General features: G+C 44.9%; 1 protein-coding gene across 4 annotated transcripts in view; it reads left to right on the top strand.

The window, feature by feature from the left end:
• Positions 1–24,010, top strand: part of rasl10a (RAS-like, family 10, member A) — a 31,965-nt gene extending 7,955 nt beyond the window's left edge. For 2 of the 4 annotated variants that reach the window (XM_088618326.1, XM_088618324.1), the window contains 2 exons: positions 13,751–13,875; positions 21,676–24,010. In XM_088618326.1, coding sequence (XP_088474452.1) covers positions 13,751–13,875; positions 21,676–21,946 — 396 coding nt within the window. In that variant the 3' untranslated portion in view covers positions 21,947–24,010. The remainder of the gene's footprint in view (positions 1–13,750; positions 13,876–21,675) is intronic. The other 2 variants (XR_015929834.1, XM_088618325.1) reach the window with 2 other exon arrangements.
• Positions 24,011–25,916: the final 1,906 nt, after the last annotated feature.

Genomic DNA, 25,916 nt, shown 5'->3' with positions numbered 1-25,916 from the left:
AGATGTCAACAACATTCCCAGTGAAGCTGAGTGCTCATGTTCCTGAGGTCAGAAATGGAAGGAAATGCATTTAGCTAGAGAGTTCTCCTATTGGGTAACTGAGACAGATCTTATGGGCTAACAGTTGGTAGTCTAGAGCTACAGGAATTTTAAACAGTGTCTCTGTTTCCCGTGTTTACTAAACTTTACATGATCCTTTCAGCTATACAATATGTCCATTGGATAAGAATTGGGTGAAATATGTTGTTGACTACCTCTTGCAGCCCATGAAGCTCTACTGGGGCTCTGAGTGCAGATTTTGAGATATTCTGGGTTGCCTGACACTGCTTTTGGGACTGGGAGAATAAGATATTGATCATTAGATACAAAGAAATCAAAAATTAGAAATATAAGCCAGCATGTGCCATAATGTGTTCTTGCCAAATTAAGATTTTATTTTTAATAGTCCTTTAGCCCAAGAGGACATAATATACAGCAGCATTTATTACGTGGTGGTATGATTTTTTTATATTTTTCAATTTAAAAAGACCATTTAAAAATTAAACCATTTAAATCTTTAAAGCCTTAAATCTATCTGGTCTTAAAGCATTGTAATACCAGAAAGTGAAACTTCATCCTGGTTCTGTTAGGTCTACTGATGTGGCTCCGTTACTGATGAGCTTAGATAGTGTTTGATACAGTCAGAGAAAATAGAGGGAGCTTATTGAAAAAGGCACGGGAAATAAAACTTAAAGAGAGGCTGAGGAGCTTCTGCAATCAAAAAATGGCAAATGACTTTTTGACTGCACGGTGTTGTACAAATTAGCTTCAAAACAGCCACCCGTCTGAGTGTTGCATGACCGAAAGCGAGGTATCATCTCGATGCCACTGTGTGCTGTAAATTTCCATCTTCCTGACCTCCACGCTTCATTAGACATTCCTGATCACACTTCGCTAAAAAATTTCAATTTCATCTTCTTTCTGTCCGTGTCATTGCAGTCCCTGTCTCTTTGGCAGTGCGTGGGAGAGGGGGCTGGGGTCTGATACAATCCTTCAGGACACTTGTGCAAAAGAGAGGGGGGGGGTTTCAATTGGCCGGTGTGCTGCTGAAATACTAGTGTGTTGTCAAGGGCTGGCTTTCCACTATCTGCTGAGCACATGGCACTCCTTACCCAAGGGAACATTACGAACAGATTGTGGCTTTCTCCAGGTGTGTAAGCTCATGTCATCACCATGTAAGCAGCAGTACGGAGAGGCTGCAGTCTAGGACCTCGAAGAGCTTCTCAGCCCTGGTCCTCAGGCCCCCAGTGTCTGCTGGTTTCATTTCGGCTGATCTCCTGGTTGCTTTACTGGGCCCATTACTGAACTAGTAATCTGCCTTGATGAGACCTTTTCCGTTGTTTTCTGCTTTGGCCATGTTGTTAGAGCAGACATCCCGCTTCTCCCAGTAAAGGGCTGGATGAGTCCTCGGATCGATTAGCTACCAGTTACCAGACAGACGTGAAATCTTCTTTATTTGTAAACTTACTTATGTTCTTGTGTAACATGTTGCAATTTCCCCAATGACAATGAGTGTTACCTAGTAAATTTAAAATCATACAGTTGCCGAGTTTAAAACAATTCAGAAATGTCTAATTAGAAAATACTTACTTCAATCTGGATTTAAATTAAATAGTCAAGATCTCAGCTGGATGAAAAATCAGCATGTCAGTGTGACCACAAGAGCCTGCACTGGGAAGCTGATCTCTATATGTTTATGTAAAGGCCAGAGATTTCTCAAATCTCATAGGTGTCTGAGCTTTCATATCCTACCTGTTTCAGTTTGTTATACCCACTCGATGAGCAATAGACAAATGTGTGTTTTTCACGTCTCGACTCACAGCTACAAACCCCGGGACCTCCCACTGGGGAGAAGGAGGAAGTGCAGGCAGACTCTTCTGAACCCGCCCTCGCACCTCTGAGCCAATCATCTTTTAACAGGTCCTGGGAGGTTCAGTGCTGATTGGAGGAGAGGCTTGTTCCTCCTTGACAGCACCGCCCGCTGACTCATCCCGCTCAGCCCACTGTGACTCTCAGTCATAGTCAGCCAATGACCTGACTCAAACTGGTACTCATGACCAGAGAGCTTGACCTGTGTTGAGGGGAGCCAATCAGGAGGCCAAGACTGCAAGTCTTTTTTTTTACATTTCAGACTGTTTGGTATCTGCCGTACTAGCACAAAATGCCCTCAGTGTCCTGCTTCTATGATGGCTACACCTGATTGCTTTTTTGCTGGTTCAACTCTTGGTTTTAATTGGTACTGCTCTGGGACTATAATTAACGGCACTGTATACAGTTGCTCTTCAAACTAGACAAAACCTTCCACTATACATGTTAATCACCAGTAAGAGCAGCTTAAATAGGTATTGTATTCCACAAGTTTTTGAAAAATCTGTAGTCCAAGCACATTCCACTATCCTGACAGTTTTGCCTTCAGTTGAAGCTGTGATGAGGTCAGTTGTGGGTTCCACCAGTTATCAATAGGATAGAGATCTGGGGATTGTTCTGGCCAGGAAAACTAATGGAAATATCTGTCTCCTGCTCCCTTACTAGGCAGTGTCAGCCACCAAAAGCATCCATTAATGTGAATGGAGGTTTCTGATGTCTTAGCCAGTATTCAAGTGAATACGTTAATGTTACACATGTGCTTGAGCACAATCTCAAGCTACGCTGAGGTTCACTGAAGAGGAACACGCTGTGTCTTCAAATACTCTGAAGGAGAAAGTGTTAGAAATGAATCACAATAGACAGAATGGAGGAATTTGTATTAATCTTGTTTTTCCTTAAGTCAAAATGCTTTGGAAATTAATAGCTTGCAGGGCAGTGACTGATAAATCAGGCAGGAGCCAAACTATCCCTGCCAGTTTTGACAGATTTAAAAATGTATGTAGTTCAGAGATGAGGCAATAAATAATGCAGCAATTCCATGCTTCCATGATAATAGTCACAATACATCTTAATCGCAATCAGGAAGATGTAGTGACCTCTTTGATTTTGGCCACTGACTTTCAAGTCTACCAATTAATGTACTTTGTTCTGTAGCAATCTGTTACTATAGCAAACAGAGCGAAGAATTCCAAAGCTACAGTGATGTAAACAGGGCCTGCATAACATACAGAGAAAAACACAGGAAAAAAAGTTCAAGGAAATGAGTTTGTAAGCTGTTAGTGTCAACTGTTAAAACTCTCCGTGAGATGCATTGTGCTGATGACAAAATTCCTTGTCTGATGTCTTTATTATTCCTCAGAGGAAGGTTGCAGATGCTATCAGATCAAAGCACTCAGGCTTCGACAGCTTAATGGTGTTTCAGCCTCCTTCAGGGTGTTGTTATGAGATGTGCTGCAAAACAATCGGAAAACTGAAGTGGAAAATTAAGAGACAGGGTGTTGGATGTGTTGATTCTGCTGGGGGGCCCTTCGAGGATAAAGAGCTCATCGGGGAAAATCGAAAGCAACAACAAAACATTCCATGTTTTATCTGCGCTTAACAGGAAGCACATGTGTGTGAAAAGCTCTGTTCCATATCTTGTGTCACAAATAGAGATTAATAGAGTCCAAAGCCTGATAGTATAATGTAGAGGTACATAAATGAAGGTACCTTATTCAAAGAACTGTTTTATGAAAACCGTGCCTTGTAGAACATTGAAATTTATTATATATACTGTGTGGGACCAGTACTGTATGTCAACACGGTGGTGCAGTGGTTAACATTGCCTAATCACTTTGCTTCATGGATCTGAGCCGTTGTGGGAACAATTGGTGGTCAGACTGAGCCAATATGTCACCCTCTTAGAGTGTGCTGGTAGGTGTTCGATATGGTCCTGTTTGGATGTGTGCACCAGATTGCATTGCTGTGTTCTGCTCTGTATGTTTTATGATACAGTATCTTGAACAGGCTGAATAGCTTTGCAGGCGCCCTATGCAGATGCCATGGCCTGTCTGTTTGAGTCCCCTCACCAGCGACTAGGACTATAAACAGCTGCAAGAGCCTTTGGCGTGGTTCTTATTTGTGCAGGGTAAAGAACTTTTTATGTTCCTCTGTAGCACGGTGATCCGAAGCTCAGACTGGGATTCTGGTTGTGTGGGCAGTGGTTGTTGCCTATAATCCCTCATCAGACTTGAGGTGGAGGCTTGGTGCTGGTTCTGAAGGGAGTGGCCGGGTCAGGGTCAGAACGCGCTCACAGCAGGGGCTGGCTGGGCTGTCTTGTGGGTTCACTCTGTTACCCTTTCGTTTATCTCCCTCGTTTCAGATCGCCCCTCAGGCTGCGTCCAGAATTCACCATCTCAGCGTCTTGAAAGAGCTGCAGACATTTCACCCGAGAGTTTAATGTTAATAAATCATCTAATAATGGACCAGATGAATCATCTCCATTTCTCCATTTTAAACATCGTCATTATTTGTATTATTGGTGTTTTTCTTTTAAGCTGTCACAATCTATTGACCGACTTGGGGAGGATGCTTTAGTAATTGTCATATAGATTAGTATAATAATATTATAAAAAATAGCTCAAACCAACAAGCCTGTAATTAAATTCAAATACATCTGTTTCTGCAGCACATCAGAAATACCAGTGCAATGGTAAGGTGTTTTTGTCCCTGTTCAATAATATGTATGATGTGATATTTCTGTTGTTGTTTCATTACATTTTGAAAATCTACATTGCATTCGTGAGAATGTACAGGAAAAAATATTTGAGCATTATGTGGAGTTTCCTCAATGGATATCATATTCTGTGAGAAGTGTTTCCTCACTTATAATAATAGCTTGAATTTACAGAACACTTTTAAGCCTGAAGGATCGCATGGCACTTAAAATAAATCCAGCAAACCTCTGACAGAATTATTAGAAATGTCATAAAAGTAATTCTTTAGCACTGCTGCCTCACAGCTCTGGGGCCCTGGGTTTAATCCCTGCGGCGCTGTCTGTGTGGAGTCTGTATGTCCACAGTCCAAAGGCTGTGGATTGATTGCTTTCTGGCAGAACTGGCCCGAGTGTGTGTCTGTGTTTGTGTCCGTCTGCCCTGCAATGGACTGGCGACCTGTCCAGGGTGCACCCTGCCTTGTGCCCGCTGTTGGCCAGGATGGGCTCTGGGTCCGCTGCAACCCTGAACTGGTGTAAGTGGCTCGAAAGTGAAAGGAAAGCGACCTTCTTTTGTGTGCGCAGTGCGGCCTAGCTGTGGTTAGGACTCTGTCACGCCGAAGTGCCCTAGCTGAAACTGAACCCTTATGGGGGACCGGGGCTGGGCTGGGGGCCGTGGTATAAGAAAGAAGTAGCTGTGCTCATCCACATCGCAGATCCTTTCAACTAGTCTTGACAGGCGTACAGTAGGTCAGAAAACTGGATCGTCAGAGGAGTGGCAGCGCAGTGCTAAGGTGTACAGGGAACTCGGGTTTTAAGTCAGAAACAAGGTTCGACTTATTGGACACTGAATCCATACTCTCCGGCATGGAATACAGCTGCCCGGATTTTCCGAATCATTGCTTGGACTCATTGTACCCAGCGGTCTATTTTCACAGGGCAGGTATGCAAGTGGCCCGAGGGCAGAGACCTCCTCTGTAGAGCCGTCTCTGAAAGCTGTTTAATTAAGATTAGAGACCCCACCTCCGTGTACAGTAGTCAGATGTTTGATTTTGCAATGCAAGGCTTTTATTGTATTTTGAAGATACTTTTGGTTTCTGTCTCACCGTTAAATTCTTCTGATTTGGCAACTCATAGTAGATTTCTGGGAGAGGCGTAAAAAAAAAAAAAAAGGAAAATGTTTATTTTTTCCTTCTCCCAACCTCTTTGCCTCTCAAGAATCCCAAACAAGCCCCCACCCCCGCTGGCCACCACCTTGTTTCACATCATTGTGAACCGTGAGCAGTTTCCTTGAGGTCTTGAAGGTGAGGCAGGAGGCCTGAGTTGTCACGGCAACACGGTCCTCAAGTGCTGAAGAGGGCAGATGAAAGCTTTTCCGTCGGGCTGCTCTGAAGCAGACTTTTGGGAAAAGGTAATCATCAGAGGAAGAGAAGTGCCGAAAGAAAAATCCTGTAACAACTAACCTTTTAAAACAATCTTTTTGAAGATTTCTGTCAGTGGAATAGTGTTGAATCAGGACTTCACACATTACGCCAATCAAAAAAAGAACAAAACCAGGAGCAAAGCCTTTAAAGAAGAGAATGCGTTTTATTTGACAAGCCATCTTTTCTAACCAGCCAGTATTTTCCCTGATTCTACTCCTTTAATAGATTTTGTGTCTTCCTAACCTGCACAATAAATCCCAGCCATAAGCAGCTTCCCCTGTCACGTTCTGTGCTTTATAAACAACTGCACTTTTGAAAATCAGTCAAGGCACATTACTGTACAGGGCAATAAAAAAAATCCCAGTATTTACACTCATGTTTGGCAAGAGACTACAGGCGGGAGATTTACTGTTCTAGAAGAACATGAGCCATATTTCTCCGTTTAAAAATAACAGCTCTTTTATAGTGAATTTTAAAAACATCTCTAAACAATTTGTTACATGAATGGCACATCCATTTCTATAAAGTAAATAATTTCAGAAGTGCTCAGATTTGTTAGAATAATAATTACAAAGCTGAGGGACTCACAGAGAACACAGCTTGTTTAAACCATGAGTGATGTCTGTCAGGACTAAAATCCACCTTTGTTCCACTGGGACCCTGTCAGTGAGATGTTGTTTCAAGGTGAGCTTTTTCGGCCTTTATTGCTTGTTAAATTGCTAGTAGCTAATTGATCCCATGATGTTTTCTGAAGGATCCCAGAGTCACATTAACAGCTTACTGTGGGTAGTTTGTTCCAGGCTCGGCTGGAAAGACGTGGCTCTCTTGTGTGCAGAACCAAATGCATCTCTTAATTTTCATTTGGGACCCCATATGTATGAGGAATTATAAGACAACCTGATTAGCCGAACAAAAAGCATTTTGTATCTCTAGATCCCATAAGACTAGCTCCATTCTTTTTTTTTCTCGTTCTTCTGGTGAAATGCATTGTGTCAGTGCTCTGGTCAAAGCACGTTTAGCAATATAACCACATTTCATCTCTGCGGACAGCTTTGTAATGAGTTCTGGAGATCTGCTCTGTAACACCACATACTGTATGTAGCAAGCAACCCATCATGCTTTAGTCTGGTACATTTTGTCATTAAGTACCACATATTAGTATGGCTTTTTCTGTTTACAAAAAGTGTATTTATGTTTAACTATTATTTCTCTATTCATAGTCCCTTATGGAATTGGCAGCTGTAATTGAGTCCATGTAATGCTGTTGAAATTGGACAGTCACACACATACTCGTCCCCTGAGAACTGCTGTCAGATCAATCCCCTTTCTTCTTGTGAATGCAGAATGAAAATCGCATTGTTTGTGCACTATCAGAGAACGGATGAAGCTTCAACAAACTTTCATTACACATAGTAGTACATAGATCACACAGTAGCTGATCCAATACCCCAGACACCCTAGCCTAGACACTGTGTCACTGAAGACACATTTTACATACCACTAAATGCTATAGAATGTGATCAGACACCACAGCGTATGAAAATAAATGATGAACCTGAGCCCAAAATTATGACATTTCATTATTTCACCTTAAGCCTTAAGACTAAGTGTTGCAAATTAAAGGATCCTTTGACTTAAATTAAAAAAGGAAACACATCTAAGCTACAGCCTGTGACCATGTTAACTATTATTAATATACCTTGTAATGATCTGAAACCACAGCCTTCCAAGTGCAAGTCCAGACCCCTGACCACTGCCTTCTAAATGTACTAGGATGAGCAATAGGAAGAGAAATCAACTTCTGTTTTAATGCTACTGGCTGTAGTTCTGCAGCACTGAGTGAAACGCCAGAGCAGGGCCTATTTTTATCAGCGTCCTCCTTGCAATTAGCCCCCTTCGCACTTGAGTTCATAGCACCCTGATGAACAGGCACTCATGAAGGCTCCCGTAATGCGAGCACTATTAAAAATGCACGCTTGTTTTTCTCTGCTGAGATAGAGATGTCAGGTGGCTGCAGCTTCGCCTTAAGAGTGAGAGTGTTTGGAGTGCCTGTGGAGGAGCAGGAGGAATTGGCTAGCAGTATTACTGGCATATTAGGGCTTATGATGATCTTGCAGGAAGAACGAGTCCATTGTTTTACATACTGCTGGGCTCTGGAGGTACTGCAAGACCATCTTCTGGCTGGGTTTGTTTCTTAGGAGAGCAGACTTATCAGGCCCAAGAGGGGAAAGAGCTCTTCACAAATGATGGATGGAGCCTAGAGTCAAAGCACAGGAACACAGAGCCGTCCGATTCTCCGGCACACTCCCCTGCATGAACAGGAGATGCAGACTTCCCTTCCCTGTGTTCAGCTGCCCTCCACCCCCTCATCTTCCCCTCTCTCACAGCAGCCCCTTGAGGCTCCTCTCAAGGGACAGGGAAGAGAGGCGGAGTGGGGGGTAGCAGATCAATCTTTTATCTGTCCTTGCACCGTAGAGACGGAGAATCTCTCGCACTCGGCCTTGATAAGTCCTCACCTCGATCGCGTTTGTCTCTGGAGTCACTTTCTCCCCTCCTGCTCTGCCCCAGATCCTCCGTGGAAATCACCTCTCATGATACAAATCTAGATAGACGCCTGTGTTCTGGGGATCCTTTTGGCAGGTTGTTTACTCAGCTAGGTGGGTTGACAGCAAAGTATTAAATACACATTTGTTAACTTGTTTATGTCTGAAAGTGGGATTTGGCTGAACTACTGCAATGGTTTTATTTCACAGAGGTTCAGGAGGAGGTCAGAATCTAGTGTTGTGCCTTGGCCCCCCCGTGTATAAACACTCCCTGGCTGCACACAACGTTTTGAGCTGATTTTGCTCCTCGCCAGTTTGCTGGTCCTTTGAGAAATGTTCCTTTCATGTTTAGAAATGATTTGAATGTTAAAAAGTTCATAACAAACTCTGGTTGCATAAAACACGTATTGAATATACCATGTGATGAATAGAGATTTATTGCTCCTTATTAACTTGGCTGCGGATGTCAGTGTATTGAACAGTCGCTAATGTTAGCCAGAATATCTCAAGTTTCTTGTAGCATTGTGTCCTTGGGGCTCTGGGTTCTGGGTGCGTTTCTGGACCTGGGCTGCTGTCTTTGTGCAGTTTGTATGTATGTACTGTGTGTTTGTATGTTCTCATGGGTTTCCTCCAGGTGCTCCGGTTTCCTCCCACAGTTCAAAGACATACCGGCAGGTTTATTGGCTTCTGGAAAAATTGGTCCTGGTGTGAGTCTGTGCGTGTCTGTTTGCCCCGTGGCGGACTGGAGGCCTGTCCAGGATGTACCCTGCCCTGCTCCCATTGCTTTCCAGGCGTCTCTGTGACCCTGAATGGGAAGAAGCAGTTATCAAATGGATGGATGTAAGATTGTACATAAAATCTTTAATCCCCCCTAGTGCTTTGGAACTACAGTCTTAACTGTGGATGTGGGTGTTTTCTGAAACCGGTGATGACCTGACCATCATCCACCAGTAGGAACTGCTCTGCACCAACGGGGAATTGGGGTAGACAGTGCTCGTTCTGCAGAATCCCCAAGTGAGCTAGCCAGTATAAATTATCCATGACAGTCAGCTGGAATGTAATGATTCATGTTCCCAGGTGCGGGGTTAATGGATGCTTCGCTTGAAAACAAAGGGAAACAGGGAACACCTAGGGAAGCACAGCAGCAGAAAACAGTACCGTTACCTGACATCGCATGCCACAGACAGGCCTACTGAATCAGCCGAAGAACAAGCTGAGTGGAGTACTGTATATTTCAGCATTTTTCCTCATCTGTCTCTCTCACTAAGTGCCACATTGCAGCTCCTAACAGTAGATTGCCTTCATAACTTAAATTGGAGAAGATTTTATTACACGGCGGAGCTCAGTTAAGAAAACAAGCAGGAGCACATTGTGCTGAGATGAGGCTGGGAAACGCTAACTCCTCTATCACACCTTTATGTCTTGCTTGGTTTTCTTTTATACACCAGTCTGCAGCTTCCTCCTTTCAGCTGGAGTTAATGAGTGTATTTTTCTTTTTGGTGTCTGGTTTTTAAAGACTGACTCCCGTCAGCTGAAAGCTAGCACTTTCTGCAGCTAAATTCATCACACTTTCTAGATCATAAAGCACCGTTAAATAGCTAAAGACAGGTCTGTTGCTGGTAAAGATGTGTTTTTTGGAATGTCTGGGTTCCTGATGTATTTTATTTTGGTTTTCTTAGTATTTGTGAGGCTCCTTCTGTTTTTGGGGTGTGTGTGTGTGTGGGGGGAGGTTACAGTAAATTGCCATAAAATGATCCAGGAGTAACTACTCCAGGAATTTCAAGGCCATTCTTCCTATGACAGAACAGGAAGTGGCTTTTTTCAGGAGGCCTCCAGTGTGCTTGCCGCATTTACAGGTTCATGTTCTAGCTGAGCTGGTGCCTGAAGTATGATTTTAATCAAAGAAATAAAAGTTTATTGCTTCTGTGAAAAAACTCTTTGTTAATCTGTACGTGACTATAACAGCGAATGCTGTCTTACCTCCTTTTCGTCTGGAGAGATGTTTGGTGTCCTGGGATCGAAATTATATTTTTCAATCTAGTAGCTGCTGTGTCTGCTGCTGTATTGCTGGAGAATAAAAATAAAAAATTCAGAAAACCATCAGTTCCTTCAGTTTGTCTTCATCACTCAAACCATAATACCATAATAAAGCTTCTGTATCAGTTTTAGTTTTGTGTATGGAAGACCTAATATAAGTTTAACTAAGGGAGGGCATTGCAGTGGCACAGTGGTTAGCACTGCTGCCTCACAGCTCTGGGACCCGGGTCCATTCTTGGGGAGTTACCTGCATCGAGTTTGTATGATCTCCCCATGTTCATGTGGCTTTCCTCTGGGTGCTCCAGTTTCCTCCATGCTGGTGGGTTAACTGGCTTCTGGGAAAGTTAGCCCTGGAGAGAATGTGTGCGTGTTTATCTCTGGGTGTGCCCTGCGATGGACTGGCGTCCCATCCAGGGCGTACCCTGCCTTGCACATGTTGCCTGCTGGGATAGGCACCGGCTCCCCTGCAGCTCCTGCGTTTTCACAGGGCGATTAGCTCTCTTGCGAAAGCTGCAGGCAGAGACGGGGCTTCTCTGCGGGCAACGGGAGAGGCCTGGGTCGCAGCGCTGCTGTCTGTTGCCCCCTGAGCTCCGGGGGCTCGCCCAGCGACGCGCACGATCGCACGTTCCTGCCAGGAGCCGCTCGGGCTCACTGCTCCCGCGCAAAGGCAGGGTCCGCGGCTGAGGCCGATGCAATTAGCTCCCCGCGCACTGCAGCCTGGCGAGCAGCGCCTGGGGAAGCCTGCTCTAACTACCCCGGCGTGTTTTGGGGGTTCGGCACTGTGTGGGGATCAGGGATGTAGTAAAAACTGTAGAGCAGGAAAGGCCTCAGCCCAACGGGAACAAAGACGCCCATTCGGAGCCTCGGTGTGTCATGAGAATGAGAATAAAAGTAAGCTGAGCGCCACAGTGGCACATCTTGGGCCCTGGGTTCAATTCCAGGGAAGCCATCTCCCTGTGTTTCCAGGAAAATGAGTAATTGGGTTTCCTCTGGTTTCATCCCACAGCCCCAGAACGTACTGGTTAATGGATTGGCTCCTGGAAGAATTAGCCCTGGTGTGAGTGTGTGCCTGTCAACGTCTGTGTGTCTGACCCGCGATGGACTGGCATCCCACTGCCTCCAGCTCCCCACAATGCCCTGTATCAGATCGAGCAGTCTCCAAAATGGATGGCTGCATATAGGCCAGTTAAAATAAAATAACCAAAAAAGAGGGGTTCCAGAAAAGCACTTGGAATGGTGCTGCAGATAGAGTTGAGGCTGGGGCCTGTGATCTGGAGCTGGGTCTTGAGCACTGGAGCGTGGCTGAATGACACAAGGCCTGAGCCAGCTAACTGGCTGCTTCAGTAAAACTTTTAGAATGCGTAGTAACAAAGTCTCGAAATAGATTTGCAAAGAAACCCCTTTAATGCTCCTGAACAGGCTGTTCGCTTGTTCAGTTCCTTGGCTAACATATGTCTGCACCTGTCCAGTTAATTTGCCGGAGCTTGTACACTGCAGGGTACTTTACCTGCAAAGCACTTCAGAAGCTGCAGGGTCTCTTTAAATATATCTGTGCTGGAACATATGGTCATTCCTGGAAAAAAAGAGAACAGCTGTCATTTGGATGCTGACTTCAAGCCAATATACTTTATACTGCAGCACAGATTTTACCACCAGTTTACTGATGATTTGTAGTCTAGAACAGAGGTTTTCAAATTTTATGGCTACTGTTTGTGGGTGCGGGGGGCTCCTGCGGACCTTTGTGAGCTGCATGCCCTTTTCTGAAAAACAGTGATCAAGAATGTTTGTTGGGTTAATCGTCTTTATTTAAAAGCTGGATAGTTTTTAGTCTTGCTCAGATTGCTTCAAGTTGTTGTGGAAATATGTTCTGCTCTGCAGAGTTTCACTCTCCTACAGTATAGGACATAATACTAGCACAATAACTGTTAGAAAAAGGTCTCCTATATTTCATGTATTTGATCTTGTACACTTTATGCCTTGTGTATGTGTTTAGATTATTTTGAAGCTGGATTAATTCTCTCTGGATCAGTAATCCATGCCATCACTCTCTGAAGGTGGTGGGGAAAATACAATATTCATGATGATCAATGTATAACCCCCTGGAGAGGTTGAATTCCAATTGGAATTTTTTAAGCATTTTCAGACTACTGTTTCTCTAGCCCTTTTTATAGTGATTGATTGTTTATGTCATTATAGATAAGTTCGTCGCTACTGGGACATGACCATTATATCCTATCCTTCCATGCATTTTTACCCTCTTCACCCAATTGAGGGTCATGGGGGCGCAGGAGCCTATCTGGAAAAGCAGCTGATGTAAGGCGGGGTACCCCTGGGAGGGACCCTTGCCCGTCACAGGGCAGAGACACACACACTCACACCAGGGTCAGTTTTCCCGTAAGCCAGTTACCCTCCCAGTACAGTAAGTCTTCGGAATGTGGGAGACAACTGGAGCAGCTGGGGGAAACACACATGAACCCCAGGACTGGAATTGAACCCAGAACTCCAGCACTGCAAAACTGCACTGACAACCACTGCACCACCATGCTGCCCTCCTGCCCCACTGCCTGAAACATGTAGATTGCTTGTTCTGTACAACTGACCTCTCTTTGCCACTCGTCAATACACATAGAAGGTTTGCCACCGCCTCGGTACTACATTGCTGCAGTATTGGTGATGCAGACTTACAGTGATAAAGAGGCCCGGGGGTTGTAGCAGCAGGATGAGCTGGTTAAGCAAAAGTTCGAGATTGCAGTTGTGCATTTTTGCAGAAGAAAAGCGAACATTGCTAGAAAGTTAAGTCTCAAGCAGAATGATGGAATCAATTGATGACATTTCTTTCTGTGGTGTTTTTTTTTTTGCGGGGTGGGGGGGGCATTTCTGACTCTCGCTTACTGCCCTGCTGGCTCTCAGTCACGCAGTACCAAGCGTGTCACATGCACTGCAGACGGAGCTGCCGGACGGCAGCAGGACCCCTGGCTGGGTCCAAGGGGGGCTGGAGTCACCACAGGCTGGACCGGCACATATGGGGATTTTTGTGGGTTTTGAAGCCAGGAGTCGTCTACTTTTAAAAGAGTAAAAAAAACTCTCGATAACCAGTATGCCTCGACGTTAACCTTTCCCAATGCAATTCTGTTGTCACACGTCTTCAGGAGTGGATGGACCTGCGGTGCAGAGGGGTGCGGAACGCCAATGCCTACATCCTGGTCTACGACATCTGCTGCGTGGAGAGCTTCGAGTACGTGAAAATGATCCGGCAGCAGATTGTGGAGCACAGGTACCCCGGCACACCTGTCCCCTGCCTTCTTCCCATCCGCAGCTCGGCCACTGTTGGCTCGAAATGCCCACCACAGCCCCTCATCGTAGTGGGGTGGGATGTGCAGCCTTATACATGTTCATCACACTAAGCTAGGAAAACAAATCACAAATAATATCACATTTTATATATGTATATTTATGATAAAAAGGGAAAGGAACAATTTTCTTTGACTGTGCTGATTGTGATTGTTAAAAAATAAATAAAAAAAATCCCAAAGGCATATATACATAATACATATAATGCATTATGTATTTATGTATGCCCCTCCGTAATTATATGGGAGAAATACAGTTCGTTACTTCGAGTTGTTGTATACAGTAGCCCTCAGAGCCAGAATCTTTCTAGGCTTCTTTAAAAGATCATCAGCTGAAGACCTCTGCCAAGTGTCACATGTATTGGAAGAGACATCCTATGCCATGGCTTATATTCCTGTACCGCTCTTGATGTGGATCAGTAATAAATCCTGATTGCCCAGAGTCCTCTTTCCATCCCAAGTCACCTCTCTGAGAGCCTGGACATTCCACATTCGTCAGTGTGGAGCTGATGTGTGCCTGGCAACTGAAGATCTAGCAGCTCAGAACAGTGCCTTCCATTTAGGATCCTGCCATTTTGACTACAGACGTCTTTGTATGTCTGAGGAGATTCTGAAAGGATTCTGACTGGATGTGCACCGTGCAGAGGACAGACATATTCAAATGGCCTTGGAGGTGCTTTCTAGGAAGATCTGAATGTCATTCCGACCTCATCAGCTTCAGGGTTCAATGTTCAGGTGTGGCTTTTGCACAGCGTGAAGCTCTGTTCCAGAGGATGAAAGTATCTTTCCAGGATCAGTGCAAAATGGCTGGCAGCTGTCTGGCTCCTGCCATTGACTGCCATTCCTGAGACGAAGTCCCTCCCCCTCTTCAGGCGCTTGCTGCAACCAGAGTGCCTGGATAGGCGTCACTAGTATAATATAGCTTATACTGTGTTGCAGTACCCCATGCAAGGACTTGTATCGTTTCCTGGATGCTGGTGGAAAGCATCTTTACTTCTCCTATCTCAGTGTGGTGTGGTAGCCTGAGTGTTGAGAGTCAGGGGAAGTTGGGTGGGAACTCTTAATACTGCTAGTAAAATAATTGGCCAACCACAGACACAGCTTAAAGTGCCAAATCATACTGCAGTTCAAAGGACAGCTCAGCTTATCATTGATAATCCCCTTCACCCTCTTCATTCCCATTTGAAACTGCTGCTTTCAGGGAGGTGGTTTAGAATGGGTTTAGAATGCCTATGGCCAAGAAAAATGTCTGCAGTACAATAAATCTTTTGTTCCCTGTGCAATTGGTATAATAAATGCAGCTAACTGACGGTTTCCTATATGAAGCTGTGGGATTAGTGTAATATGGGCAGAGCATGACTGTATACTATATGTATTAAATATAGTATATTATATACTAGTATATACAGCATATGTGTACTGTTATATGGCTAGGACTATTGTTTGTTTTTAACGTGTATGTACACTATTTTATGTTGAGTGTTTTTTGTTGTGGTTTTGTACAGTGGTGCCAATGACACATGTCCACCCATTTACCCATTATAAAGTTATATACAGTACAAGTGTGTTTTCAGTTCGATTCCTTATCTGCTGGGGGAGGAGATGTTGCCATTCCAAGCACTACTGGCTATGAGATTCTACAGAAACAGAATCAAGCTAGCCACTTAATTAACCCCTTCTCGTCTGTGGCCATTCTGATGGCCACAGGATTGGATCTAATATTACAGCTATGTAAACCTAGACAATGCATGGGTGGTGACAAAATCTTGTGCTTTTCAAATGGAGAAAATGGTTATTGTTGGCACAACATTGGTGCTCCACTGTTTGAGAGGTGTACAGTACAGCATGATGATGAATGGTGTTCTGAAATCTGCTCTCCCATCAGCAATCGGTATACCTGCTTCCAGTAGATATTAAGATGGGATACCTGCCCTTTTTTTGATCTGGTCTGCATCTGCTCACCTGCTCTTACACAGTACCTGTCGGCCATATGCGTTACACTCTCCCCCACTTAGCTCGCCGTCCCCAGCGAAGGGCTATCCCACCCCGCTGCTGACACCAATGTAACACATCGGGGGCTCAGGCGGGCGCCCTTGCCGCATTAGGTCGGCCCCCCCACCGTCGGGGGCTCGAACCCGGGACTCCCGTGTCACTCAGCAGGGACCCAGCCCGGTGAGCTAAAGAGAGATCTCTCTACAGCCCAGGGGCTGTGGTCCTGCTATCACAGGGAAGGGCGGCGACGTCACCGCTCTGGTAAGCCGGCTCTTACACAGTGCCTGTCGGCCGTAAGCGTTACAATATAGATAGTTGGATGGAGTTTTTAGAGGCTGATAATTAAAAATGATATGGCTATTGAGACTATAATAGATGACATTTAGTGGCACAACAACACAGCATTGCTTAGCAGATTAAAAGTTCTAGTCACGTTGCTGTGCACAGTAGTACAAGTTTGCAGAAGATATTATTGGTTTGGAGTTTCTACTCCTTGGCTCTCCTTTCATGAACAGTAATTGTGTAAAATTAAATATATCCCTTTAGTGGGTTTGGTAAAAAGAGAAAAGAAACATCTGTTTTGGCGGTGCTGTAATTTTATTTATTTGGTGGGGAATATGCTTAGAATAATTGTTTAGCCTTCTGAGGTCCTGTGGTAGAATCAGTATGAATTTTCTCAATTACAGGCAGCTGATGTTTTATGAAAGAATGATCATTTCTTGATGTACAACATTTGTACCTCCGGTATTTAGGAAATGCTATTTTTCAATTTAAATCAATAAAACGAAAAAGGTACGCAATGCGAACAATGTAAGGCAAGAGACAGCTATTTCTTATTTCAATTTATGTAGCTACAGAAGCTGAATGGCTGTCTGAATGATGCAAATAGCTTGTCTTTGCTCTTCGGGACTGCTGTGTTTTTTCTCTGAGATCAGGGGAAGAGCGCCGTTCCCTGTGCTGTGAACAGCTGTGTCTCTGGTGAAATTACACGTCACTCAGTGTACTCAGTTTTATTGTTGGCACAGCCCCCACCGCAGCCCTGCAACACAGGAAGCCTTTTATTTATTCAGATGAATGCCTGCCATCCCGATGCTCGTTCTGGCAGGACTTCGCTCCCATGCAGGTAAATTATTAGGTGTGGACTTCGGTAAAAAAAACAATGGGGTTGTAGTCCGTTACATGCTTTATAAAGAATAGCTAAAAACTGTCATGATCACTGTTGGCATCAGCTGATGCCTTTACCCAGTTCACACAGAGCGATCAATAAACCGTCAAAATGCTTACAGTGCTGTAATATTAAACATTGATTGGAGCGTGCAAAGGAAATAAGTTATAGCAATTGTGACGTAAAGCACAATGACCAAAACAGAGCGTGAAACACAAACTAATACAATCCCTGCATGCACTGCAGGTTCTACAAGTACACACCTGTAAGTGGAAATATACTGTAGCAGTACAGCGCACAGAAATTAAAGTGACAAGCAACATGATAAGACGTGCTAACACTTAAAGCACTAGCTCATGCTGTTAAGCTTAACATCCTGTTCGATATATTCATGTTAGCCTGAAACCCACTGCTGATGCACGAGAATTTGCACTCGAAGGCTCTTGAACTTCACTCCTAAGGTTTTCTTTTTTTTTCACTTCACTAAATGGAACACAGTATTGGAACAGTGTACATGGTCACCCTTACACTGCTCTGCATGTAGTAGTCTGTCATTAAAGCTGCTCTAGTTTCTGTTGTTTTTCCCGATTTCTTAAATTAACTTCTTTCACCCTTTTGATATATTCCATTTGAGCTTTCGTTTTCCTTAATAATGTTCACAGAATGTTTATATATCCTTTTCAATGGGCAGCCAGTGGGTGGTTGGCATTGCTACCTTGCAACGCTGGGGCCTGGGTTCAATTCAGGACCTGGGGAGCTATCTGTGTGGAGTTTGCATGTTCCCTCTGTGTTCATGTGGGTTTCCTCTGACTGCTCTGGTTTCTTCCCACAGGCCAAAGACATGCTGGTAGGTTAATGGGCTTCTGGGAAAATTAGCCCTGGTGTGAGTGTGCGTGTGTCTGTATGCCCTGTGTTGGACTGGCGACCCATCCAGGGTGTGTCACACCTCGCACCCGGTTCTTCCTGGGCTAGGCTCCGGGCCACCATGACCCTGAATTGGATAAGTGGCTATTGATGCTATGATGTTTTTTGATTCAACAAAATGGAACATCACTGGAAGGAGGCGAATGCTTCTGCCAGGCACTGTACATGTATATTTTCAAAGCAGTGTCTCCGTGACTGATCACAAAGCAGCTTATTTGTGGCGAGGGCTGTGATGACCCACACAGGGTGCAAGGTCTCCCACAAGGGAGACAGACAACACTCTGGACCGTAGGCCAGTCCATCATGAGGCGCACAAACACACGACTGCTAGAGACACAGATGAGCCGCAACAGCATGGTTTTGGAAAGTGGGAGGAAATCAGAGCCTTCAGAGACCCATGCAACCACCAGGAAATGATCCATTCAGGCATTGAACTCGGGATCCCAATGCTGCTGTGCCAACCACAATCATTATTTCAGACACCAAAATATGTACTTTTTTTTAAAGTGATTTTAAGAACCCTTTTTGAGGCCACAGCTCTCCTGAAGCAGTTGTCTCTCCCTTGCCTGCTCTCTTGCTAATACAGTGACTTCCACCACTATGGGAAACAAAATCAATATTGTTAATGTTCTCTCCTTCTCCACAGACTGGTATGATGATAAATCAGCAGCTGATTTAATAAAGTATTACCTCAGAAATACATTCTAAAGTGATTATATTACATTCTGAATCCTTTATTCAGCACAAGTGCTTCATTCTTCCTAAAATCATTTGAGAGGCAAAGACAGAGTCATTTACATCTGTCAGGACCTTCCACAGAGGCATGTTGAACTATGCGAGTTGTTTTAATGGAGTAATTGCAAAAGTAATTGACCATAGTACCTGTATCAGACTCCCATGCCACAAAGAGAAATTGCTACATAAATTTGTTAGGAAAAATACAATTATCTGAAAAACAAAGTGTGCTGTTCTGAGACTATATATAATGCAATAATGTAATGTCTAACCAATCCATTTATTGGAGCTACACAAAATTACTTTTTCAATAATCTGTCTTTCGAAGGATTGTTTCCTTTGGTATTTCTTAAAGGACAAGCTGATATTTCCACTGAGCCAATGAAACTGTTGTAATTGTTTAGCCTGTCATTTGCGTATTTGGTTAGGTGCACTGAAAATGATTCTTGAAACAGCCTCTGACAACATTAAATAATTATTAATAAAAAAATAATGCGAAACTTAATAATTAGTAATAGTAAATAATAATATAAATAGTAATTAACTATTAAACAGGTTTATTTATGCATTCACACCTATTTCTACAGCAGGGCATTTTGCAGTGGTTAGCATTGCTACCTTGCAGCAGTGAGGCCCTGGGTCAGTTCCTGAGATGCTGTCTGTGTGGAGCCTGTATGTTCTTCTTGTGTTCACATGGGTTTCCTCCAGGTGCTCCAGTTTCCTCCCACAGTCCAAAGACACGCTGGTGGGTTAATTGGCTTCTGTAGTCATGTCTGCTGGTCTGGGTGTGCCCTGTCCTGTCCAGGATATGCTTGTCTCACCAGCAAACCTGTACTGGATAAAACAGTTAGGAAATGGATGGATCTGAGCAAAGCAGTGACTTCCCTAATGCTGGAAACCAGAACTCCCAGACACTCCTGCACACTGCTGCAGCTCGCTGACTGGTTCCCCCGGACTCACCTCCCTGCTCTTGTGATGCAGACCCACCTACTGCACCAGAAACAACAGGACTATCTTCCAGCCCCTCCTTTGCCAATAGATCACATTGCTGATCTTTGCAATTCCTATGTCTTGTATCACATCGCCTTTATTTCACTTATTCTTAGAAACATTTATGATCCATCCTAGTGTTGTAAGATTATTGCATTATATTACATTTTTGCATTTAATGGTTTACAATTCATTGACTATTGATACACCTTACGTCAGGGGAGCAGTTAAACCTGAGCAATGAGCAGATGTCTCAGGTTTGCTGGGGGTCGGTTCACATGTAAGTGCCCTCTGCAAAACTGGTTGCCTCCCCCCCCCTCCCTTGTCTGGGCTGTGTAGCAGTAGGAGAAGTAGCAGAAGCAATCTGAGAAGGAAAAGTGAGGTTGAGAGGTTACAGCCGAAGCATAGGGTGGCTCAGAATACACACAGCACCGTGCTACAGCTATTCATCAAGATGATTTTCTGAACAATTGTTTAAATTCTCCTGCTGACACTGTTCAGTGTTACAATCATCTCTTTAAGAAAGACATGCACAGTTCATGTTTTGTTGCACGTAAAAAAAACGTTAATGTGAATTCATTGCTTATTGGTGCAACATCTGAACGATACTTTCATTCCCTTCCCTGTGGTCCTTTGAGATGTGTAAACCCATGGCTGAATAAGATGGAACTACCTGCCATACACTTTATTATCAGCAGGGGATTTAATTTTTCCTGAGGAAGAGCTTTGGCAGTGTGCAGCGTTGACCTCTGATTGTTTATGTAGACATTTGGAAAGCACAGGGAAACCGACTGCTTGGCTCAGTGAGACATTTCACACTGCGGGCTCTTGCACAAATCAGCAGAACACCGTGATAACATCTTATATCGGCCTGTACAGAAATTTCTCAGCTAAGGCAGAAAGCTGGAAAGATCCTGCAACTGCCATTAGCTCATGTAAGAGCCCGGAGGCTGAAAAACATGAAGTCAGACCTTTGTCTGCCCTTGAAAATAATGTTTTTTGGGGGGGATCTCCAGGAGCGGTGGAGCCCTGAGAAGACACAACAACTTGGGTCCCCGATATTATTTTCTGCATTTACCCATCTGGAAGATGCCTCTGCATCCCCCAGGTGTAAAAGCAACAGACATAGGAAGACTTTCACCCCCCACTGCAATTTCTCTCTCCAACAGCGTAAAGTGACTCTCTTCTCTGCTGCACCGCCATGGTGCCGTCTTCTGCGTTGGCAGTGTCCGTCTTCCTCGCTGTATCGGCCCGTGCAGCAGTACAGACTGCCCCCAGAGGAAAAGCTTGAGCTGAACACCTGGGAGCTGTGCCTGCTGGGGGCAGCTGTCTGACCCGTGTGCCTGCTGGGGGCAGCTGTCTCACCCGTGTGCCTGCTGGGGGCAGCTGTCTGACCCGTGTGCCTGCTGGGGGCAGCTGTCTCACCCGTGTCTGCTGGGGGCAGCTGTCTCACCCGTGTCTGCTGGGGGCAGCTGTCTCACCCGTGTGCCTGCTGGGGGCAGCTGTTTCACCCGTGTCCCTGCTGGGGGCAGCTGTCTCACCCGTGTCTGCTGGGGGCAGCTGTCTCACCCGTGTCTGCTGGGGGCAGCTGTCTCACTCGTGTGCCTGCTGGGGGCAGCTGTCTGACCCGTTGCCTGCTGGGGGCAGCTGTTTCACCCGTGTGCCTGCTGGGGGCAGCTGTCTCACCCGTGTCTGCTGGGGGCAGCTGTCTCACCCGTGTGCCTGCTGGGGGCAGCTGTCTCACCCGTGTGCCTGCTGGGGGCAGCTGTCTGACCCGTGTGCCTGCTGGGGGCAGCTGTCTGACCCGTGTGTCTGCTGGGGGCAGCTGTCTCACCCGTGTGCCTGCTGGGGGCAGCTGTCTGACCCGTGTGCCTGCTGGGGGCAGCTGTCTCACCCGTGTGCCTGCGTGTCGTTGCAGGGTGGGCAGCAGCAGCGAGGTGCCCATCCTCGTGGTGGGCAGCAAGAGGGACCTCCAGAGGCAGCGCTTCACGCCGCGCCGGGCCGTGTCCGTCCTGGTCAAGAAGAGCTGGAAGTGTGGCTACGTGGAGTGCTCGGCCAAGTACAACTGGCACATCACGCTGCTGTTCAAGGAGCTGCTGGGCAGCGCGGTGGCCCGCAGCCTCCGGCACAACCACAGCTCCATCCGCCTGCAGGGGGCGCTGCACCGCAACCGCTGCAGCGTCATGTAACCACGGCGACAGGGCGCGAGGACCGGGGGGGCGGCGGCCGCCAGCTCGAGAGACCCGTTTCTACGATGCCAGCAGAGTCCTCACCCCGTGCGACAAGCCCCCCCCGGTTCAAGCTGGTGCCCCGCTGCTCCCCTTTTTACTGAATTCATCTGCTTCATCTCTTCAGTGCCAGAGAGCTTCCTCTTTCTTTAGATGTTTTCTACGGTCACGTCAGGGAAGGGGCGACTTTGTGGGGACGTCAGAGCCAGAGGGCAGAGAACAGCATGCAATACCACCTGCTTGCACGGGGAGGTTGAAGCCCTGGGTATATCAGCTGTGTCCTGAAATATCTGCCGTCCGTTCCGCTACATCACTGATTGTGACTGAGTGGCCAAGGGAAAGGAAACGTTTGCATTCACACTCCCAGTAATTTGGGAAAGAGCACCCAGTGCCAGATTCACCTCTGTACCCAGGTATCCAGCCACGAGAGCTGGAGTTCAGGTAGCAGAGGCCTCTATTGCTCTGTGAGCGGACCTTAACCGTCCTGACAGGGTTGTGGGATCAGTGCCTTCCTGATCCCCCTTCCACGACGGGAATTGGAGGGCAGCCTGTCTCTTTCTTTATGCTTCTGTAAAGTAATGTGGTTATGTACCCCAAAACATCCTCTGTGTGTCCTGTTACTGCAGTGTCCTTTATCCCTGTTCCTCCCAGCCAAGCGACTGGGCTCAGGCATGATCAGAAGTAGGTCTCAATGGAGATCTTTAATGTTGGAAAATAAAACAAGGAATTTATTTATCCAAACGTAATAAGCCAAACAGGTAAAGTAGGATATAATAGGTAAATTAGATACAGTAGTATATGACCTACTGGTAACATTTCCCTTTAAGGTCAGAAGCCTTTTCCCCTTTTCTGAGCTGGTCATTTCAGTCAGCCTCACACTTGGGCAGGGTTGCGGTGGCCATCTTAGATTCTCCCACTGGACTGACATTAGGGGACAAAACAACAGCCTCCAACACCCATCAAACTTCAAGAATTAGGGAACAATACCGTGGTTTGTGGGGAAAAAGCTGAAGGTAAGTAGCACTCACCCCTCCTATGCACCTTCACAGGAAGGGAGCAGGAAGTCTTGGTCTGCTTCATCACATCACCTTATGTAAATGTAAAGAAAGAGACACATCCCTGTCACAGGTAGCAGTCTGAGTTTTGAAAGCAGAGGGTTATTTGTGATTTTCATTTCATAGCTGTAACTTCTCTCGTAATTAGTATTTTTTTCCTTACATATTTATCCAACATGAAAATAATAATTGTTAAAAGTGGCTGAGGTTAAAAGACGTTGGCATGCGCCGTTGACTGTTCTGTAGTGTTGATGTTCCTGAGGATTCTGCCATTGTGGTGTGTTTCCTGGATGTTGCATGCCTGTCTCCTAGCAATTGAGGGTATCATCAGACTGGGAATCAGTGTCTCCTGTTCTCTTTGTGTAAGGTTGTTGTCATTTATACATTTCCTATCAAACAGCTGTGTTCAAGCTACTTTGCGGATACAGAATAATCACTATTTTGTCAAGTTATTAGACTTCTCAATGAATATGTTGTTAATCAACCAGTTAGGAGTCATGCTTGACGGAATAGATACTCCATTATTTTTAAGATCTGTAAAAATGTCACAGATGTGTGCTGGGCAAAATTGGGCAGAAAGGGCTGCATTGGTTTTTGAATTTTTGTTCTAGATAAAACTCTTAATGAACATAACTGGACATAACATAACTGGAGCTAGTCTTTTCGAAGAAAACCACTAAGAATGCATTTGATTATATGTCAGTTTGTTTATAAATATGGACTCTATACCCAAGGTGCTCTAAACTGTTTTTCCTAGAAAGATTTCCAAAAAACACTGAGTGATATCAAACAGCATTTTCTGCAGGATTTAATTGTCAAGAAGCTTACTTTCGTCGGTTTTGACATTATTTCATCCTTCTCTGCAATTGAGTGTTTTCAATTCTTCAAAACAGAACTTGTTGTTTTTAATCTCATCTTCAAATGTTCTTATTGGGGTGGGGTGAGGTGAATAAACAATGTCTTCCTTTTGCATGCTGAGTGCTGGTTTCAATGAGGTGCTGGCTTCTGAAGTAGACTACGCTGCGTTGGTTCCTGAGAGACCTGACCTGATCAGGGCCAGACGTGCTCCAGTGCCACTTTGCTTACATAAACTCTCACGAAGTAACATCTCATTTCATGTCTGGATCCATTGCCAAAATGAGATGGGATTTACCCAGAAGCATTAATGTGTATTGTGCCAACAAGTCACTCAAAAAGAAGGGTATGAGTTACATCTACAGCTGTTCAGCTGGTATAATGCTGGCAAATCACCTTTCCTGTGTTGTAAATCATATCTTTATTTTCTGCTAAGTCACATAAACCTACAGTGCCAAGACAACAGCTTCACCATCTGAGATCTTTCATGTAGTTGGATAGATTTATTCACAATTCAGGGAGTGGCTGTAAAGTATCCTCTCAATATAGGTGAAGCTAATCATCATATAAATAGTGATAAAGGGTAAAGGTTGTGGTTTTGAGTCCCAGCAGTAGATTCTGGTACAGTTATCATCGCTGTGGGTAAAACAGCATGGAACAGTATACCGTTCAGTGGGATTCACATACGCCAGAAACCAGGGTGAGTTATTTGCCTGATGAGGATAAACTGAAACACGTGTAGCTGCTTTTTTGTAAGCTGCTGTATATCTAGTAAGTTAGACTTGTTCCATACATTTCCAAAACAAGTTAAGCCAACAACAAAGTTCAGGGATTTATAAAATGCATAGGAAAACTGTTTAATTTTGCAACAATTTAAAAAATGACCATTTTAATCGTATTTTCATTTAATCTAAACTACAAAAAAAACTTTTAATTTCCATTTTAAACTGGGATTCTTAAACTGTGATCTTTTCTGGCTTTTATTCCAAGTTGGATTTATTCCTTAGGTGCATAAAACACTTAGTTGAATTAAGTGCTAGTTTGGAATGAATGCAGAGGGCCCTGGCAACACCAAGATCAGCTCAGCTCTGTCATAGGACAGAGCCTCTCCCAGAAAACCATGGGCACAAGGCGTGTGCCCTGCAATGGAGGGGACATCAGTCCGTCGTGGGGCACACACATACAGACACCCACAGCAGGGCTGACATTCCCAGAAGCCATTTAGCCTCCCAGTATGGCTGTGGACGGTGAGAGCAAACCAGAGCCCCTGGAGTCAATCAGCATGAGCACAGAGAGAATATACGAGCCCACACAGATACAGCAGCACCCAAGGAACGGAACCCACTGCACACCCCTGGGAAACCCTGCTCTGCAGCTGGATCTAAAGTAGGGCTTAGGGCAGCAGCAAACAATAGAGTCTTGCAGCTTTAAAATACAGAGCAGCTGTGTGAAATTTTAACCATAATTCTAGAAATGATGTGACTATGCCAGTGACTAGACTTGCCCCTTATTAATTAATTGAATTTGTATTACCATTTAGGTGTTCCACCTTCCCCTCCATGTGTCATTTAATTAACCCTGTGAAAAAAGCATTCATTGTTAAATCTGCTGGTTTCTCTGCATTTTTTTTTACTTCTCCGTCACGACAAGGAGAATAAGCACCACTTCTGTTTTTCAGTCAGGAGCACAGCTTGTAGACAGACATTGCTAGTCTGATCAGAAAACTGTGAACAACTAGTGGTAATTATCATATATTCTGTTTATTTTACAAAAACAACATTACACTGTAAATCACTGCATGTACAGTAGGACAGGGGCCTCAAGCTTTGCTCTTGGAGGGCCACAGTGCCTTCTGGTGTTCTAGGTTAGGGTTCTCAATTAATTGAATACATCTAATTTAATTCCTCATTGAGCAAATGCGTTTATTCATTTCATATCAGTCCATCTGTTATCAATAAGGTGTTTGTCCTGGTGATGTGTCCCGGCACTCCAGATATTCCCTTGCTCCCAGAACCACAGAG

The sequence above is a fragment of the Lepisosteus platostomus genome, chromosome 24 (assembly GCF_059453375.1).
Source record: "Lepisosteus platostomus isolate fLepPlt1 chromosome 24, fLepPlt1.hap1, whole genome shotgun sequence".
NCBI lineage: Eukaryota > Metazoa > Chordata > Actinopteri > Semionotiformes > Lepisosteidae > Lepisosteus > Lepisosteus platostomus.
Note: the sequence above shows the minus strand (reverse complement) of the source record. Positions and strands in the feature narration are given on the sequence as shown.